Source organism: Pocillopora damicornis, chromosome 7 (assembly GCF_964200805.1).
Source record: "Pocillopora damicornis chromosome 7, jaPocDami1.2, whole genome shotgun sequence".
Classification (NCBI taxonomy): domain Eukaryota; kingdom Metazoa; phylum Cnidaria; class Anthozoa; order Scleractinia; family Pocilloporidae; genus Pocillopora; species Pocillopora damicornis.
Window position 1 is genome coordinate 6,547,369 of NC_142676.1, and position 17,967 is coordinate 6,565,335.

The following is a 17,967-nucleotide window of genomic DNA, read 5'->3' on the forward strand; positions in this document are numbered from 1 at the left end:
TGAAACTTGCCATCTAACTCTGCACCAACCGCCATTACTATCTTCTAGTACCTTGAGTTTGAGCTCTTCTCATTTTAATCTTCTCAATTAATGGCAACGAATTTGCAGAATAAAAGTTCAATGAAGATGAAAAAGACGTGACGCCTTTTGAATCTTAACGGCACATTTATTCTGCAAAGTAAACAACAATTTTGATGATGTCGGTATAAAATATCAGCATCCTAAAGTCGTCACGCCATGTTCAAGTAGATAATAGAGGTCTACTTTCTACGAAAAGTCTCTTCTGCAATCAACCGCCTATAACGGTCACCTCTGTACACTAGCTGCCTTCCTAGAAATGAGCACCTCCTCTGAAGGGCCACCCCTCTACACAGGACACCTTCCCAGCCGCCTCTTCCTTACAACAGCCACCCCCTCACAATGACACAGCAACTAAAGCGCGTCCCAACTGCAACGAAACTCACCTTTCGTCAAGGCCCAATTTAGAAAAATATTTGTTACTGAGAACCCTGTCGGCTTTACATCACTAAATAGTGGATGAAATGTCTACAATACTTAATTAAGGGACGCTATTAAATATGATTTAACTTCTATACCTTGCTGGTTCAGTCTCGATTAGGATGTTTTTCACAAGCATCACTGTTTGTTTGTTTGTTTTATTTAGTTTTTTCTAATCTATTTATTTTCATTGTGATTGTAATAACAAGTCACTATAAGCACGTTTAAAGAGTTGGAATTTTGAAGCCCAGTGTACATGGAGTGAAATATCTCACTCTCGGTTTGGATTTCCTTTAAAAAAGCGAATTCATTGTAAACTACTTGAAAGAAAAATTTTAATGTTAACCTTTGGAACCCCTTCCCCTTTTATTTTAAAATAATCCCACCATTTTATACAACTGAAATCGCTCCATAAAATTAAATGATTGAATTTACCATGTATAACTGTGATCATACTGTCATTACTATATCAAATTACCTGAAATTCAAGTCTTTTTAATTTTAGTCGACGCCAACCCCTTTGAATTATGGACGCGCTTTCATTCTGCAAAGTAAACAACAATTATTATGATATCAACAGTTAATATGAGCATCTAAAACATCCATGATCATCGCATAAACTTCCAGTGTCATCATCTTAAAAACTTCATATTCTGTTGATGTTGATATCAAAGGTCTACTTTTTCCAGTGGAACCGCTGCGGCCAACGTTTTGAAAATGGTCTTCTCCCTACAACGGGAACTTTCTCAACAACGATTAACTTTTAACAAACGCCATATTCCAACAATGCCCTCGTCTCAAGACCAATAACCACCTCACAACGCCCACCTCCTTATGACGGCAACCTTTTCACAACGTTTCGGTAACTTGAGTGCGTCCAAACAGCCGACTCAAAAACCCGACTGACGGGGCTGTAACAATATGTCTTTTCAAAGCCAAAAAGTTCTCTCCCCTTACAGTCAATTTTTTTGGTCTATGTGGAGGATTAAAAATGTAGAAGTTGAACACGGACTACAGATAAAATATGAAAAATACAGAATATTATGGCTAAAAATTATTACCCTCCTCGCTCTTCGATGCTTTCTCCAAGCTCTCTGTATTAATTTGACAGCCTCAATCTGTCAGGAGAAAAGCAGTAATTACAAACTGATAAGTAATTATATACTGATTATAATTGTGAATCCATTTCCCTGATAAGGCCATGGAGTCGAAAGGGAGCAAATAATGCCTTTTAGAAAGAATCTCAACTTGTTGGATCAGATTACAATTAAAATCGCCGAGAAAGTTTTAAAATTAATGAAACTTGCAGTTAAGATTTAAAGACGAGACGCCTTTTGAATCTTAACGGCACATTAATTCTGCAAAGTAAACAACAATTTTGATAATGTCAGAATAAAATATCAACATCTTAAAGTAGTCACGCTATGTTGAAGTACATAATAGAGATCTACTTTCTACGAAAAGTCTCTTTTGCAGTCATCCGCCTATAATGGTCACCTCCGTACACCGGCTGCCATCCTAGAAATGACCACCTCTCTACACAGGACACCTACCCATGAACCGCCTCTTTCTTACAACAGTCACCCCCTCACAATGACACATTGCTGGTTCAGTCTCGGTTAGGATGTTTTTCACAAGCATCACTGTTTGTTTGTTTGTTTGTTTGTTTTGTTTAGTTTTTTCTAATCTATTTATTTTCATTGTGATTGTAATAAGATGTCACCATAAGCACGTTTGAAGAGTTGGAAAGTTGAAGCCTAGTGTGCATGGAGTGAAATATTCCACTCTCGATTTGGATTTCCTTCAAGGCGAACTCATTGTAAACATCTTAAAAATAAATATTTTTAAATGTTAACCTTTGGAACCCCCCTTCCCTTTTTATTTTAAAATAATCCCACCATTTTATACAACTGAAATCGCTTCATAAAATTAAATGATTGAATTTACCATGTATAACTGTGTTAATACTGTCATTACTATATCAAATTACCTGAAATTCAAGTCTCTTTAATTTTAGTCGACGCCAGGCCCATTGAATTATGGACGCGCATTCATTCTGCAAAGAGAACAAACCTTATGATATCAATAGTCAATATCAGCATCTAAAATATCCATAACGCCACATTCCAACAATGCCCTCGTCTCAAGAGGAACATCCACCTCACAACGCCCACCTCCTTCTGACGGCAAACTTTTCACAAAGTTTCGGTAACTTGAGTGCGTCCAAACAGCCGATTTAAAAACCCGACTGACGGGGGGTGTAACAAGATGTGTGACAACTCGTGCAAATAGACAATTCCTGATAGCTTTATTTCACTTAGAAGAAATTAAGTTGAGAAATCTGAAGCAATTAATCAATATATTACGCTGCTTGCTCAGTTTAGTTTAAAAGTTTTCTGTGAATATAAATTTTTGTTTTGCATGCTGCAATGCTATAATGGAATTTCAAACATGAAAATATTCTCCAATAGCCCGGCCCTCAAAGAAAAGACAGAGACGGAAAATCATTCCCCCTAATGGCTGCCTTTATATCAATCCGCTACTTTCCGCTTTCTACAAAGTAAAATTTAGAAAGTTACAAGTAAACTACATCTTAATTTCCTCAAGAAAGATATTCCATTTAAAAATGTTTAAAGCATATGACACTAGTTGACAAGTTAGCAGCTTTTCAAAACACTGCTGCGCCGCTTCGGTGGGTGAGTGAAACAAAGGTTTTGTTATTCAAAGTTTTTTCATTTGTGGTATTTTGGACGAAGATTGATTAGATTTTCGAAGAGTGTGAAAAATTAGAGCCGCAAAGTCAACCATATAGGCTTCGAACCCGTTGAATTAACGTTGCAGCTCTAATTTGTCAGGATAGAGACGGAATCATGTACTTGTTATTTATTATATGTTTTACTTTAAGAAATGTCCTCTCCTTTTTATAATGGGTGTTGTCGAAACCTTGACAACTGAAAAAAAAGTAAACTAAAGACTTGCTCGATTTGTTTTTTTTTTCCCATTCGATTTGTTTTTTTTTCCCATCATGGTGTGATTCTTATCTTCTCTTGACTATTTTCATAGTTTATTTTCTTCTTTGAAAAATACAATTAAAGAAAATAATTTTGCATTAGTACCTCTGAAATTGAATATGGCCCAAATAAACAGTTCTGATGAAACTTTGAAATTTTGTTTTGTTGGGGTTTGGAGTTTTCTATAATTATGCCGGGCCCGCTCTACGCAATTCAGTTGTTAGCATGTAATCCTTCCTTATCGGAAGCTTTAAAAAAAGAAAAATAATAATAATAAGCAATCTGCTACGTTGACACAACATCACAAAGAAATCAAAATACCTGTCTTTGCTTTTCTTCATCTTTCTTACGGGCTTCCTCTTCAAAACTGAAAAAAAGAAATGTTAGCGCAACAATGACGGCTACCAATAATACTTGGTTGCAACACAAGTTTTGCAAAAATAAAGCCTTGTTCTTTCTATTTATTTAGTGCAAAGATGTTAAATACCTTGAGCCTGCCTCAAACACATAATTTAAACTTAAACTCTTGGACATTCACATTAATGTCGAGTAGCTGGTGAAGCGATTTAATAGTTTGATAAAGCAAGCCGCGCAATCGGTCTGTAAAAGTTTTTGGTTGTTTATTTACAAACTTAAAACTTTTATCGAAATTGGACTGAATGATTAAAGACCTACCTTTCTTTGCATTCAGTTTCTGACCTCTGCCAAAAATAGTCCCTGAAACATGCGAATGTAAAAAAACTTATCCAAGACGTTACAAAAACCATCTTGGCCTTTGTAATATTTTCCCAAGTCTGATTTATGATCAGATTGCGTCATAATAGCAACCTTTTCTTTTAAGCGCGCGCTAGAAACAGAAATTCATGAAGAATTACATTTAAAGTAATGTTAACACGAGAACCTCCCCAGTTAAATGTGTGTCTACTGACTTATAACCATGGAATATTCCAGTGAACTCCTAGAAATACAAAAACTAGTTTTGAGTGGAATTTTTGATCAAATATTCTCAATAGTTACCTCTTTCCCGATCACGATATTCATCGATTACAAAATTCTATGCCTTCTTTTTGTGAAATTTCGGCTTTTGGTACAATTTTGTTGATAGGGCATTGGAAATACAAAGAATATTCTCGGTTTCAACGGTAAATATTTAATTGTTTTATAGGTTCATCTCAAAAAGAAGATTTATGATCCCTCAAAACATTTGATTTTAACTCCTGTTCTGCGAAGACGCCAATGGCCGTGAAGAAACCGTTTCATCATAATTTTTTTTTGAGATACAAAGCACTGTAGTTGGGAAATATACCTAAACGACCCTTAACTAGCGAAAACTGAAGAGGAATAAACTGTTAAGCTCCCTGCCCTCCCATCACAACAACAATACAATAAAGTCCCAGAGTCTTTCAGTGTTTCGGGCCAAATAATTTTTCGCTTTGACTTGTCAGGAAACACAATTCGAGTAAAGATAGTTAACTTGTATGAAAGTTTCCACGACAAAGGTTACGCGGGGTCGGAAAAAGAGCCTCGAAAGTCTTTGAGATGAATAATCACGAGTACGAGATTAACGCTTTATGGTCTTATTTAGTGTAAGGAAGTGAAATGCTGGCTGTCGATCTTCTGTATTACTCTGTTTACCCAACCATATACAAAATACTCTAATAACAGGCTATTAATAAGAATTGCATAATTCAACAGTTTCAAAGTTGCACTCGTGTCTGAGGTGTCTCCAGTGCAAAGAGGTCTGTGAGGCGTTGCTTGCTTTAAAGTGGTCATACAGAGATTTTAATGCATATTAGACTTTTACTGTAACCAAATAAAGGGGAAAGTAGAAAAAGAAAGAGGAAGGAGGGAAAAGGGTCGGTTAGGAAGCCGGGAGAAGGAGAAAAAGCCAAGACCTCCTATTACATAGAATTTGGCCCACATTGTACACATCAAGGCACCTCAATTGAATTTTCTTTACACCAAAACAGATGAGACGTTTCTATGCTTTTTATTCTTCCCACTTCTGACCTGTCTCTCTCTCTTCTACCTCAGCTGATGAAAAGAAGACAGACCCTGAGAACAAGGTTGGAAAGATTGTATTTAAAGAAAACTGGCCAAGCCAGCAGTTCTTTATTATTTTATTCCACGCAATGAATGGAAATAAGAATCAGAAACCACTCTGGTTTAAATGGTCGAGCTAGCGCGCTTGCCCCGACACCCGTCATATGCTTGCCAGTCTCTTCAGGGCATTTTTACCTGATCTTCAAAGCATGAGACCATGACAATGAACTCTCTGTAACTTTCACTGTTGATTATTTTCATCGCCGTTCTGCAAGGGCTGATCACTACTTTTTTCTTTGGTACTATGGCTGCATGAAAAGCGTCCTCTGCCGCTTTTGGCTTCTACTCTTGCGAAGCCATTCTTGGACAACAGTTCCCACATCATCACGGAACATTTCGGCCGCAAAGTAGGGTTTGCATCTACGGCATCGTTTTCTTGCTCCTCTATGGACGGAGTAGGAGTCCTGAGTTTTCTTCCTGTTGAATTTCTTCTGTGAGTCTTTCATTCCGGTTCACTCACTTTACGATTTGTATCTTCCCTCGGGATTTCTGTCACCCGTTCCGCCGAAAGTTCGCATACCGGGCCTAATCCGTCCTGTCTTAATCCTTTCCTGGTACTTATGACGTATCCTTGCTCAGTGCCGCTGGGACCAGGGGAATTGATAAGGGTCAGACTACGTGTTTCATCAAAAGGATGAAACCAAGTGAGTAGATGTCCTGTTTCCGAATCAAATATCATTATGTGGCCACTCGCAATGCCCACCCAAATAGAGTCACTCGTGGGCTCCACGCAGGTAATACACGCAACTGCGTCATCGTGATCTTTGTGTGACTCGGATTCCGCAGCGAAACTCCTAAGAACAACTTCGTAGTCAACGCTGAAGTGGTTCTGCCTGTTTTCTGAATTCCATTTGCTGAGTACGGACCTGCACGCGGACAAAACGCTTTTTTCGTCACGAGAAACCTTTAGAAAGGAGATTTGCGTTTGTGGGTTGTTCTCCAGTCCCTCAGGGCCACCGTATCATACGGCGTCGATGTCGAAAGCCTCCATTTCGCCTGGTTTCGTTAATTATCTGTAAATGAATCGGCTCGTGGACAGCTTATCCTGTGCTGCTGTGAGTACCAGAATTCGGTGGCGTCCAACATTGAAGCTGTGAAAAGCACGTTTCCTGAAGATCTTCTTCATATCTGTTTCCAAGATACAATGCACATTTCCATCGTGAAGTCCAGGATACACGTACTCATCGTTTGATGCGACGCAGCTAACTGGTTGGTCGAATCTCATGGATGCCACGTACTTGTAACGCGACTCACTCCAAGTGTAGTAAGCGTTGACCAAGGCAAACTCTCCACGGGCAGCGATTAAAACAAAAGGTGCCATAATATGCATGTACTGGATCTGAAACAAGAGACACTGCTCTTGATAGGTTTCAATTGAGAAAGAAAACTTCATGCTGAGTGTGCGACCATCGTAGACAAAAATTCGGTTGCCCGTGTGGTCATCACAAGCTAACCACAGATCAAGGGAATCTTGCACGAGACAAGCATGACGCACAGACTGAGGGGATAAGCTGCTTGGCTATCGAACACTGGAACGTGGGATGACAGACTTGCTCGGTTATTTTAGCGGTCGTCGGTCTCTTGGTCGGCCTACCCGACCAGCGTCAAAGCATAATCTCGGTAAGCGTCGGAAAGCCGAAAGTCGCTACCGGAACGTGTTTCCACTGCGGACGCTCTCCAGCAATTACAGCCGCGTTGATTTTTGCATCTAAATCGTATCCGATGAACGGAATTAAGCGGGTGATAATTCGGTAAAAGAGGATCGCATACGAATATACGTCTACTTGAAAGGTGTATTCCTCTTTATTTGCTGATCCCAACATCTCAGGTGCATGGTTACTGGGAGATCCAGCGCATGAGATCAACCCAGTCGAAGTCGCGAAGTTCGCCGTGCAAAAATCAATGAGCTTGACGTGAAGATCAGCGTGTTCCTCCAAGGACCAAAAAAGGACGTTTTCTGGTTTTAAGTCTCTATAGATGACATCTATCCCATGAAGGAATCTCAGTGCGTCTGCAACTTGATATGCATTCCGAAAGAGGACAATGCGATCAAGCAACTTTGGGCTGAATAAGATCTCGGTGAGAGCCCCGCGCTCTGCTAGTTCCAGCACAAGGCACAAGGAGCATAAAGACACACTGATGATGTTGGTAAGGAAAGGATGCTGTCGTACACGAAGCAGCGCATTCAGTTCCTTGCGCACCTCGCGGTAATGCCTGAAGGGTTCGGATTCATCACTTTTAATGTAGAACTTGATGGCGATTGCCTGTCCTCGGTATTCCCCGCGAACGACCTGAGAGATAAGAAGACTATATCAACAATTTTGGCCTTTGTTTTACATTTCCTGTTTGAGTTTTTCTTGCGATACTTGCTGAGAGAGCTTGAAGGTATATCCTTACCTGGGGATCTTACTAAAGGCCGGTTGATGGCGGTCTACTGCCGTCTGTTAGGCATGCTTCCAGAAACCCATAGAGGAATGACTTCTTACTGACCGAGTGCGAAGGTCGCACTAAGGAATATTGGCACGAGGTCCGTGCGAAACTGACCCAAGACCAATATTCCCCAGTGCAGCTCGAGCAAGTGAGGTAAATAAGTAGCTTACTATATGGCACTCGGGCCAAACTTATTTACTTTAAATTTCCCAGCTTTCGCGACGAAAAAGACATGGCTTATGACCGTTTCCGTGGAAACGGTCCGTATGGCAAAATCCCGACCAAGTAAGAGCTGATCAGGAAGCTTGGATTCAGCTCAGGACTACCTTGCCATACAATAAAGGGGCCTTTTAGCCTCTCTTTCAGGTGCAGACGCCTGTTACACCATTCGTAGTCGCCTAACCCTAACCCTATGGAAAAATTCATCAAGGCCGTCTCATACTGTGAAAAAATCCTTAACTGCGAGGAAATTAACAACGAGCCTGCTATAAGCGAGCCAGGGCGGAGCTAACGGCAAAAAGACAAAACAAAATAAAAGCAAACCGAGAATGAGTGGTGAAAAAATAGCTCGAGGTCTTAGAACGGACGCCTAGTTTCATGGGAAAAAGGAAAGTTCGTAGCAGAGGATTTGTTACTTTCCTGTTCGCCCTTATCACGATAAATTCGCAAAAAAGACAGAAGATAATAAATTTACCCCCATCCACATAAGTTCGATTCTAAATTTTAAACTTGTTTCATTGTTGCAAATAAAGTTTCTTTCTACCGAAACCATAATAAATTGCATTAACACGCAAATTTCACACCAGTGATAAAAAGACCGGTACAATGTAATGGAGAAACAGATACCTTTCCAAAGCCTCCACTTCCCAGGATACTCGAGTCGGCGTCCTTATACCTAACGCCTTCGTGCGACAACAATAAGTCAGGATCTACGTCATGAAACATTATATCAGGTGCAACCTTGTGAAGATCAACTTCCCAGCTCGGGTGATTGCTGTTCTAATCTGTTGTCACAGTGCACGTGGGGAGGTCATTGCCGAGGGTGTGGTCGGCATCGCCCGAACATTCTTGGGTGCTGGCGCTAGATCTGTCGTGGCCTTGTAGACGATAGGTGACAAGGGAACCCTGGAGTTCGTGAGTTTCTTCTGCAATGCCCTTGTTAGGGGGCAAGAAGGCAAGTGAAGCTCTCAATCAGGCCGTGAAGTGTATGAGAGATTCTGAAACCTTCAAGGAGGAGAAGTATTGGGCGCCATTTGTACTCATTAGTGACGACGTCAAACTTGATTTCAAGGACATTTAGTTGCCGACCCATGTAATTACTCTTTTCATAACATTTACGCAATGCAAAGTAACTTTAAATCCAAATTATAGAAATATATTTGATCATAAATGCTTTTGTTGTTCTCTTGCTGTGTAGAGTTTAGGAGTTTCTTTTTTCCTGAAGAAATTGAGATGCTTTAAAATTGATTGGACACAGACTTTTTCTTCTATAATTTGGTAGGAGTAAAACATAAATTTCTGCTATAATAATTGTTGGGCAGTTTATCGTTTCATGTCGTAAAGCCGAATGAAAAAGTTTATGTGGACTCCACGATTCTCTCTAAATTATGCCTTTTTTACTTTTGACTTAAGGCAGTGAATATGAAACCCAAGGAAGTAAAAAGTCGCTTGCAAACGTTGACATTTGGAACTGAAACCACAAGGCTACCTATAAAATCTCTGTAAGAGTCCTTTATTAAAAGCAGGGAAAACCGAAAGAGCCTTCAAGAGCCCATACGGATTTTTTTTTTTTTAGTTGAATAAGTTGATTCTCTATTTGTCTTAAATACTCTTATGAGCTATTAGGATTTTGGACAAGCCGAAGAAAAAAGACTTTGTATTGTTTTGATCTTTAATGAATTGTTTGAAGTAGCTTAAAAGTAATTTTTTTTAATCAGTGATGTCTTGAAATCATTATCACATTTTTTATCTAACATGAATGAGGTTGTTATCTGTAAACAAGTTTTTAGGTGTTACATTTACGTTCAAGTTGATACACCTTTAAAACGTTTTCCCAAAATAATTTTACAATTGTTTTTTTTCTGAATCGGTTTTTGCCTTAAGGTTTATATAAAGCTATTGTAGCCATATAAATGTATCAAGATTTCCATAGAAATTTAAGCAAAGCTTGGAGATACTAAGCACTGTAGTTGAAGGTAGCTTTAACCAGCGGAACCTGAAATAGACCAAACAGTAAAAATTGTCCATCACAACAACAACAACAACAACAAATATTTCAGTGTTTAAGGTCCCAACATTTTTTTGGGTTGATTTGCTACGAGCCTGTATTAGTTAGGGTTCATTCGAGTGAGAAGGTAAACTTGTCCGAAATTAATACTAACAAGTTTATCCTCGTTTACTTAAATCAACCCTCAGACCCACCTACCCAAGTGAGTCTGCGAAAGGGGTTTGAAAGTCTCTGAAATCCACTTTCGTGAGCGCAAAATAATTGCATGGGGATAAATACAAGCTTTCGATTTTCGTGGAATTTAAGTTCGTCGTTTCTTCTTGTTGGACCACAGTGTACGTCGCGGGGTCGGTGGCAAGTAGCCATCTTATTTTCAAACTATTGTCGCAGAGACAAATATTTATTTTCTAGTCTATGAATTCTCGCAAGAAAACGCTTGAACGAAGAGAAGTCTAATTTTACGTTAGCCATTACGCGCAATAACCGCTGATTCATGGCACACAACTCGTTCTCAAGCACCTCAAGCAAGACGCGTAGCTGTTTTCATGGAAAAATGTTGTTATGCTTTCGCCAATTTCGCCTGCCCACTATTTGCTTGTCTCAACTGATCGGCAGCTTGACACACGCTGGATAAGAAGAAGTCCCTGTTATTAGCAGCAACTTGATTTTACTCTACGTTCCAAGGCTTCCTGTTTTTAAAGTTTCTCAAGGGAGTTGTTATTTGCCATAAGTTTTGATTGGAGAAGGAGAATCTCACGTAATGGATAGTTATTGGTGTGACAAACAAACAAGACACACATATTGATAAGTTCGATCGAAAGTATCTTTTATTAAGTTCAGTTGAACATCTGAAAAGAAGAAAAAAAACTTTCTATGAGTTACCACAAGCTAAAGCTACGGTTAGCTTTCAATAATCAATGCAGTTTTTGTTACGAACATTATTATTATTTCATTCGTATTTCACTCCTTCATCAGTCGTCGCTCGTTCAATTTTGAAATCACGCGTGTGATTTCACAACAAACTGCACTCAGTCAGTTGATTTTCATTAAAAACTTTCCTTGCCAGTGCAATAGGAAACTTACAGAGAACGATGTGGAAAATATACAAACTGACTCAGTTAGGGTGTGAGAGGTGAAACACTTGAGCTACTCATTGGAAAACAGGTCGGTTTATGTACAATATAAGACTATTTTTGCATCCATACAGAACCAGTGAAGATGCATTTGTTTCAATAAAATTGCTTTTCACTTACATTGATAAGTTCACATCTTTTTTGACATAGGTTTGAAAAACCCCCAAACTCAGTGGTAATTAATTTGAAAGAGCGTCATCCTAGAACATGATAAAAAGACAAATTCGAAAATGTATTGATTTAATAACGAGATAAACAAATGAGTTATTGGATGGGTTGATGAACTATGAGTGTATAAAATAACTTAAAGGCAAATATTCCAACCACAGCTCGAACGTTGTAGTTCTTTGTGAACTTTGGTACGCATGTTGTATGGTATTTCTGTAGAACGTGGCGTATGTTTGTTTCGGTTCGTTTGTATTTGTTGCATATTGTCTTATGGTGAAATGTAGACTTGTCATTGTTAGTTTTTTTGTTTTTAGGTGTTCGTCGGTAGGCAGAGCGTGTAAGCCAGGGAAAAGAGTAGGTGGCCACTTTCGCAACCGAACAATACAATACTTATCTAGAGCTTTGCTATAGACACATTTTTTGGAACTGGCGATCGCGACTTTAAATTGGCAATAGCCACTTTAAACTGGATATTTACCACTTCTACTTCAAAGTGGTGATCGGCAGTTCAAAGTTGCACAAGGTTTGTTGCCAAGGAAACTTGCCCTACTTTCTCAACCAATCAAATTAAATACTTAAAGTTATTGCATGTGACTTGATCATCGTTGTTTTTCCGCGCTTCTGACCCGTAAAATTTATCACTTTACTTTTGGTTCTCATTTGTTTTCGTTTGATATTTTCATTGGTGCTTATTACCTTATCTATTTTTCTTTTGAAGCTTTGTCGAAAAGTTTTTTTTGTAACACTTTTGGCGTCAAGTTGAGTCAAGTTGAGCAGAGAAACAATTATTATGGCTAATTATCGTTTCCAAAGAGGTAAAAAAAAGGGGCCCGGCTTTGAATATATTTTTGTTTTATCTTTTAATAAGATAATTTTACACTTACCGCAATGATGATATTTGCATCGTCTGACAGTAAAGATGAAAATCCAGAGATGTAGTTAATCTACAAAGAAGTAGAGAAGATGCAATTTTCAAGAAGCACTGTCTGCCATGAAACCCTTACAGTCAAATGGACTGACTTTGGATCTATTGACACTTATATCATCATACCTCATTCTCTGTTGTCGTATTTACCGCGGATGGACCACATGCAATTGCGAGAGGTTCTGAAGACTGAAGACAGCTGAAGAACGGATGGTATTGAAAATTGTCAACGCCAAGCCTCACATCCGGGCATTTTTGGAGAAGCTGCTTATACAGAAATAATAGATTTGTTTCGTTAAAATTGAAATACCTGACTTAAAAAATGAAGTGCACTATTTCCTCTACAGTGTTTGCCAAAAATATTAATTTAGAAATACTTTAAAAAGAGTTGTTTAAACTTGTTGTGCAAATTACATTGGGTCCTTTTAATTCATCGCAAAAGTTTGTGATCCGCAAACCTCAATGATCTAATTTTTTATTTTGATTTCAGTTAATTTTGGTTCGTTCATAGCCTTTATTTTAAATTTTGTTGAGTACACACCTCAGGGTGTCAGTTACAGCTTGAAAAATTTGAAAATATTGATCTGTAAATTTCTTGTATTTCCTCTTGAACCGGAATCTTGGTGATTTTTGTGTCAAATTTACCGAAGCAATTCTATGATTCCTCGCGCCACGTGTGCATGTTAAATGCCAATGTTTTTAATCAAACTTAATTTTGCAGTGGGGCAGAAGGAGATCAATTGTCAGAGGTTATGTATGATAGTTTTGAGAAAATCGGTATCATTTAAAACAAAAGAGGACATCCTCTCTTGTCTCAGAAGAAAGTTATTTACTTCAATCGCATAACTTTGGATTTCGTTGGCTGACCTTGAAAAGGCAATCTCTGGTCTCTTTCCCAAGCCAATTGGGGATATCAGGCGTTGTGTATACGATGTTTTCGAAAAGTTGTCTCTTGTCTTTACCATAAAATGGTAGCTGATAAGCAGAAAAATGAAAATATTTAATTTATCACTCAACGTCTTTCTAAACTATTGAAATGGGCTGATGATTTATATCAGAGTGGAAGTTTAATTGTCTTCCAAATCTCTCGGTGGTAAAATATTTCCAAACTCTTTGATTGTCCCTTTGATGTAATTTGTTCTGTGACCTTTAGGATATCTGAAGACTAAAACAGATCCCCTTTTCGGGTGGAGTCTCCCCTTGCCACGTTTGCCATAGGCGGGTGTCCTATTCCCACGGGACGAAAGGTAATGACAATTAATGATTACTTCATTGTCAAAAGTTTGATTCATAAGCATTTGTGTCCTTCCGAAGGGCGAGTTATTGTGTACAAATGTAAACATATTTGCAATGTGTGAGTTGTTGCAATATTATTTGTACAAACCTTGCCGGTCAGCATCAGGAATAAAGTCACGCCAAAGGACCACCAGTCCACAGAGTAAGTATAAGACTCTCCCATGATCATCTGTAACAGATTAAGTGGAGTTTATTGGCATTGCAAAAAGTGTATTAACAAATTCAACTGCGTGAGCTTGGTTGAAACATCAGTGTATTAACAAGGGCGCGGTCAGGATCGTGTAGTAGGGGGGTCCTTCTACTTTATTTGTTGTCCGAAACTGAGGGCGGAGACGCATAAAAAATGTTTTTTATCGTAATTTTTCAGATTCTCGTGACAAGCAGAGAGGTTACCCACCCCTTTATTGTCGAGAAAATTGTTGGGTCTCGTTTGACAATGCCTTGATTTAAGATTGACCATAGCGGAAGATTATAGGAATACATTTTACCCTCAGAGAAGGAGGAGAAGAAAGAAGAACTTTCTTAAAAACCTATAGAGAAGATAAATAATTAGTGAAAAAAAACAGTAGCGATTTGAACAAAGACTTTTCAGGGTAATCTGCTACAAGCCTTATACCTCAGGCGCCATATATGGATAAGTTCCACATACTCCAGTGACTGCAAAGCCGACAAATTCGCTCAGACCGAAGTCTGACAGCTTCAGGTGGCCATTTGAGGTTACCAGAATATTTTCCGGTTTTAGATCTCTGATGAAATAAGTTGGCAAAAACTTCTTTCACTCATTTTTAGTGTACATTACTTTACATCAGGGCAAACCAGATTTGCATCAATTTTTCTGTTACAAAGGAAAATCTTCTACCCGTTCTTTCTCGATTCCAATCCCATACCGCTCATGTCAATTGTGGCTCCTCGATTTCAAAAAACAAGTTTTTTTTTCTTTTTCTCGACCGCTAGTGGTGCATTATGTTTCAGCCAATTTGCATCAAGAAAGCTGGTTAGACAGGGAAGGTAAGTTAGTCGACATTGGAATTAAGCCGGAATGAACGAGAAAATTTTTTTGTAGCCTTGTTGCAATCGGAAAGAAATGGGTGTATACTGGCTGCGTTATTTTTCAAACATTTCTCTTTATCATTCCCATAATCTCTCTAGTTCCTGTTATTCTTGTCGTCAGTGTTATTGTTATCGTTGTTGTTGTTGTCATTGTTCCAAAACACCGGGGAAAAAACAAATCTTTCTTCAGAATGAGACATTCCAGAGTACGTTATGCCACAAACATACCTGTGGATGACTTTTTTCGAATTCAAATATTTCAATCCCAGGCCGATATCGACGGCGTAAAACCTGAAATACCAGACGTTGTCGTATGAATACTTTTAATAGACTTTCTAAGTTGTAACCTGGGCCTTAGTCAGAAGAAAATAAGCAACTGCAAGTCTGCAAACTTAAAACTGAATGCGTTGACAGCGGCATAGAAAAAGCCTACATGTTGGTAAAGATTTAATGAGCATGAGTGACGATTAGGATAACAATTTTAAACACTTCCGGGATGCTCAGCTGTTTTCCTTCACAAGGCGTTGAAACTTCTTTTCATTTAAATCGTACCTGGCGCGTCCCTCACTCAGTTTTCCTCCCTGGGCTCGCAGAACTCCAGCAAAGTCCCCACCGGGCAAATACTAAAGCGCTAAGGCTGTTTTTGTGAGCTGAAAGAAAAACATTCTGTTTAGTTTATTAACATCAGCATCACGGCTGAGTTGATTAATGCTTTGTTTCTTTTTCAACAAACTGGCGTTAATTACTCAATGAATCGTTCATTAAAATTCATTTAATTCCTCCCTAAGGCTTTCCGACTCTTCCTCATTGGAATTTCATTGACAATCAACTTCCTCAAGCTCCTCCCTTATGCTCTGTTAACGACGACTAATCCCTCCTCCCTTCCCCCTTAAAATCAAGTAGACCCCCCCCAAATCCTTTGGACCCCAAGATTGGCTCGTAAACAATAACTAACTATTCGTTAGTAAAAAAACTGACGGAGATAGTGGCAGGCTTAACTTGCGTTCAGTTTAAAACAATGAATTCCTCAGCACGCTTATTGTTGCCTCCTGAAGGCATGATCACTCCACTGCTACGATGTGCAAAGTTCCATGGCCACGCCAGTAAAAGATTCCTAAATATGGACGTGTTTTATCTGCTCCTGTAGCCAACCTCTCTGTATGTATTCAAAAGCCGTTTCTTTGGTACATACTTTGATGGTAAACGCCCGGCATAACTGGGTAACCCTGGAACTCCCGGCCAAGTGGAGGAGGATGAATGTTTCTTTCAACACCATCGATTTGTTTGCTTCATTCTCCTTAAAGGTTTTTACTGCGTAATATCCATGGGTTTTTCGGCAATAAAATTGCGCTACCTGAAGTAGGAATAGAATAGCCAAGCATTAAAGAATCTGCTTAACAGTACTTTGAGCAATTTGTAGTGACATTAATTGACGCAACCTTTAGTTTTGGTTTTCCCCAGTCTTCTAAACGCCGAACGACTCCGCATTGCAGCAGCCCTCTTTCCCCAAGAAATGAATAAGAATTGAAGATAGACTGAACCATGGATCAAATTTGAAAATAATCAATCCTTGAGACTAAACAAGTCATAACTATCTCTAATTTAAGTATCTAATTTTCCTAAATCCCCTGATGGGTGGGCAACCACGAAACAGGCCTGTAAGGATGAACTTTTAGTTTATTTGTCTTCTTCCTCCCACAATATATATATATATGTATGTATATATATATATATATATATATATATATATATATATATTATATATATTTATATTTATATTATTTATATAGCAGAATCTCCTACCTCGCCAAAGCCTCCTTCCCCAAGTTTCTTAACTTCAAATAGGCCCTGGAAATCAACGTTGTACAAATCTTCCACTCTTCGCATTTTGGTAGGATAGTCGGACATCTCCTGACTTTTTCTTTTTCTACGGATCTTTGTACAGAGCAAAACGGAAAAAATTAATTGATTTCATTAGTGCATTGCAAGGAATGGTGATACGGGTGGCTTAAGTTTTGCATGGGAACGCTCTGCATTCATGGCTAAACCCTTAGCCTTTAATACTGATAAATTTATCAAATGTTACAGAAACACAGCCAATCAGATGGCTAGAAAGGTGCTTAATTATTTTATATAGTCTGAGAAAATGAGACAAAAATGAAGAGTACACGGAAGTGTCCGCGTCAGCTGGCAATGCCAACTTCAAATCTCGTTAGATTATATCACACGTGAGCCGCACGTGATTACGAAATAAGAAATTAAGGGGGGAGGAGAAGATTGAAGTTTGAAATATTGAATTTAAAACTAATTGTAGCATTGTATAATATAGTCACTTGCTTTGCATAACCATTATTATGAAAAGTTGTCTGAATTACTATATTCTGACTTCACTCAGACTAGTTATTCAATTAATGTGAAAAGTATATTTAGGATGAGTCAGCCAGTCTTTTATTATAAGCATCCTAAAATTGTCTTAACATTTGTACACTGAAAACCAAGGGTTCTACAAAAAGAACCTGTGCCACGCCAGATACGACAAACAGCAGCACAATACCCCGAGGAAAGGGTAAACTAACCTGGTTACGCCGCTAATCAGAAAGAAAAGTTAATGAATGTCGTAATAGTTTACAGGGCTTTGAAAAAGAAAAGTATATTAATACAAAAGGAAAAAAAAAAGAAAGTGGTCAAACATAATACTGACCGACCAACAATGACTTCATTTTCCCATGAAACGCTTAAATAATCCCAAACTTCCATGATGCCACGCGAACCTCTTCAACGTGCCATCAGAATATTAATTTCTGATGGCACGTTCCCATGTCACTCAAACGTCATAAATTACATTTTTTCACGCTTTTGATTTATAAGTAATCAAATGATTGCTTGTTCAATTTGGAATAAACGAGCACTCGTTATTTTTCCAAAGACAAAAAATTCACCCCCCTTGCGGTCAATTTTTTTTGGTCTTTGGGATGTTTAAAAATGCAGAAGTTGAACACGGACTACGATGAAATAAGTAAAATTCACTAAGGCTAAAAATTATTACCCTTCGTCTAGTTCTGTACTCTCTCCAAGCTTTCGGTATTAGTTTGGTTGCTTTGAGCTGTCAGGAGAAAAGAAGTAATT

The 17,967-nt window shown here is 38.5% G+C and overlaps 3 protein-coding genes across 12 annotated transcripts in view; all 3 read right to left on the reverse strand.

Annotated features, from left to right (window-relative positions):
- The window catches only part of LOC113664799 (protein kinase C delta type-like), a 46,588-nt gene that overhangs the window by 13,301 nt on the left and 15,320 nt on the right, over positions 1–17,967 (reverse strand). For all 4 annotated transcript variants that reach the window (XM_089212786.1, XM_089212788.1, XM_089212785.1 and 1 more), the window contains 2 exons: positions 1,560–1,616; positions 977–1,042 (listed from right to left, as the gene is read on the reverse strand). In XM_089212786.1, coding sequence (XP_089068912.1) covers positions 977–1,042; positions 1,560–1,616 — 123 coding nt within the window. The remainder of the gene's footprint in view (positions 1–976; positions 1,043–1,559; positions 1,617–17,967) is intronic.
- Positions 3,506–9,774, reverse strand: LOC149042276 (putative serine/threonine-protein kinase DDB_G0267514). Of its 2 annotated transcripts, XR_016188549.1 has the most exons (4): positions 8,889–9,774; positions 5,748–7,903; positions 4,185–4,226; positions 3,831–3,876 (listed from the first exon to the last, which is right to left on the reverse strand). XR_016188549.1 is itself a non-coding variant. In XM_089212792.1 (2 exons), exons 1-2 carry the CDS (start codon positions 8,985–8,987, stop codon positions 7,217–7,219), a joined length of 786 nt encoding a protein of 261 aa, XP_089068918.1. In that variant the 5' UTR covers positions 8,988–9,774; the 3' UTR covers positions 3,506–7,216. The 2 variants fall into 2 exon arrangements, 1 of the variants encoding a protein (XP_089068918.1); XM_089212792.1 differs by having other exon boundaries at positions 3,506–7,903.
- On the reverse strand, positions 9,916–15,460 carry LOC149042277 (protein kinase C delta type-like). Of its 6 annotated transcripts, none has more exons than XR_016188552.1 (8): positions 15,070–15,135; positions 14,189–14,321; positions 13,880–13,960; positions 13,363–13,470; positions 12,622–12,759; positions 12,455–12,514; positions 11,523–11,602; positions 9,916–10,257 (listed from the first exon to the last, which is right to left on the reverse strand). XR_016188552.1 is itself a non-coding variant. In XM_089212798.1 (8 exons), exons 3-8 carry the CDS (start codon positions 14,417–14,419, stop codon positions 11,582–11,584), a joined length of 420 nt encoding a protein of 139 aa, XP_089068924.1. In that variant the 5' UTR covers positions 14,420–14,537; positions 15,070–15,132; positions 15,394–15,460; the 3' UTR covers positions 11,071–11,581. The 6 variants fall into 6 exon arrangements, 3 of the variants coding, with proteins under 3 accessions (XP_089068924.1, XP_089068925.1, XP_089068923.1); XR_016188551.1 differs by having other exon boundaries at positions 9,916–10,895; positions 15,070–15,130; XR_016188550.1 differs by lacking the exon at positions 9,916–10,257 and adding an exon at positions 11,071–11,117.

What these genes read in the sequence shown, in the direction of transcription:
- LOC149042276 (XM_089212792.1), bottom strand. Translation starts at nt 8,987, where the DNA reads ATGTTTCATGACGTAGATCCTGACTTATTGTTGTCGCACGAAGGCGTT. An exon ending in GAAGTGGAGGCTTTGGAAAG is followed by an intron (nt 7,904 to 8,888) that starts GTATCTGTTTCT and finishes CTTATCTCTCAG; the next exon opens with GTCGTTCGCGGGGAATACCG.
- LOC149042277 (XM_089212797.1), bottom strand. Translation starts at nt 14,251, where the DNA reads ATGGTCAATCTTAAATCAAGGCATTGTCAAACGAGACCCAACAATTTT. An exon ending in ATACGACAACAGAGAATGAG is followed by an intron (nt 12,515 to 12,621) that starts GTATGATGATAT and finishes ACTTCTTTGTAG; the next exon opens with ATTAACTACATCTCTGGATT. An exon ending in ATGCAAATATCATCATTGCG is followed by an intron (nt 11,603 to 12,454) that starts GTAAGTGTAAAA and finishes ATCATGTTCTAG; the next exon opens with GATGACGCTCTTTCAAATTA.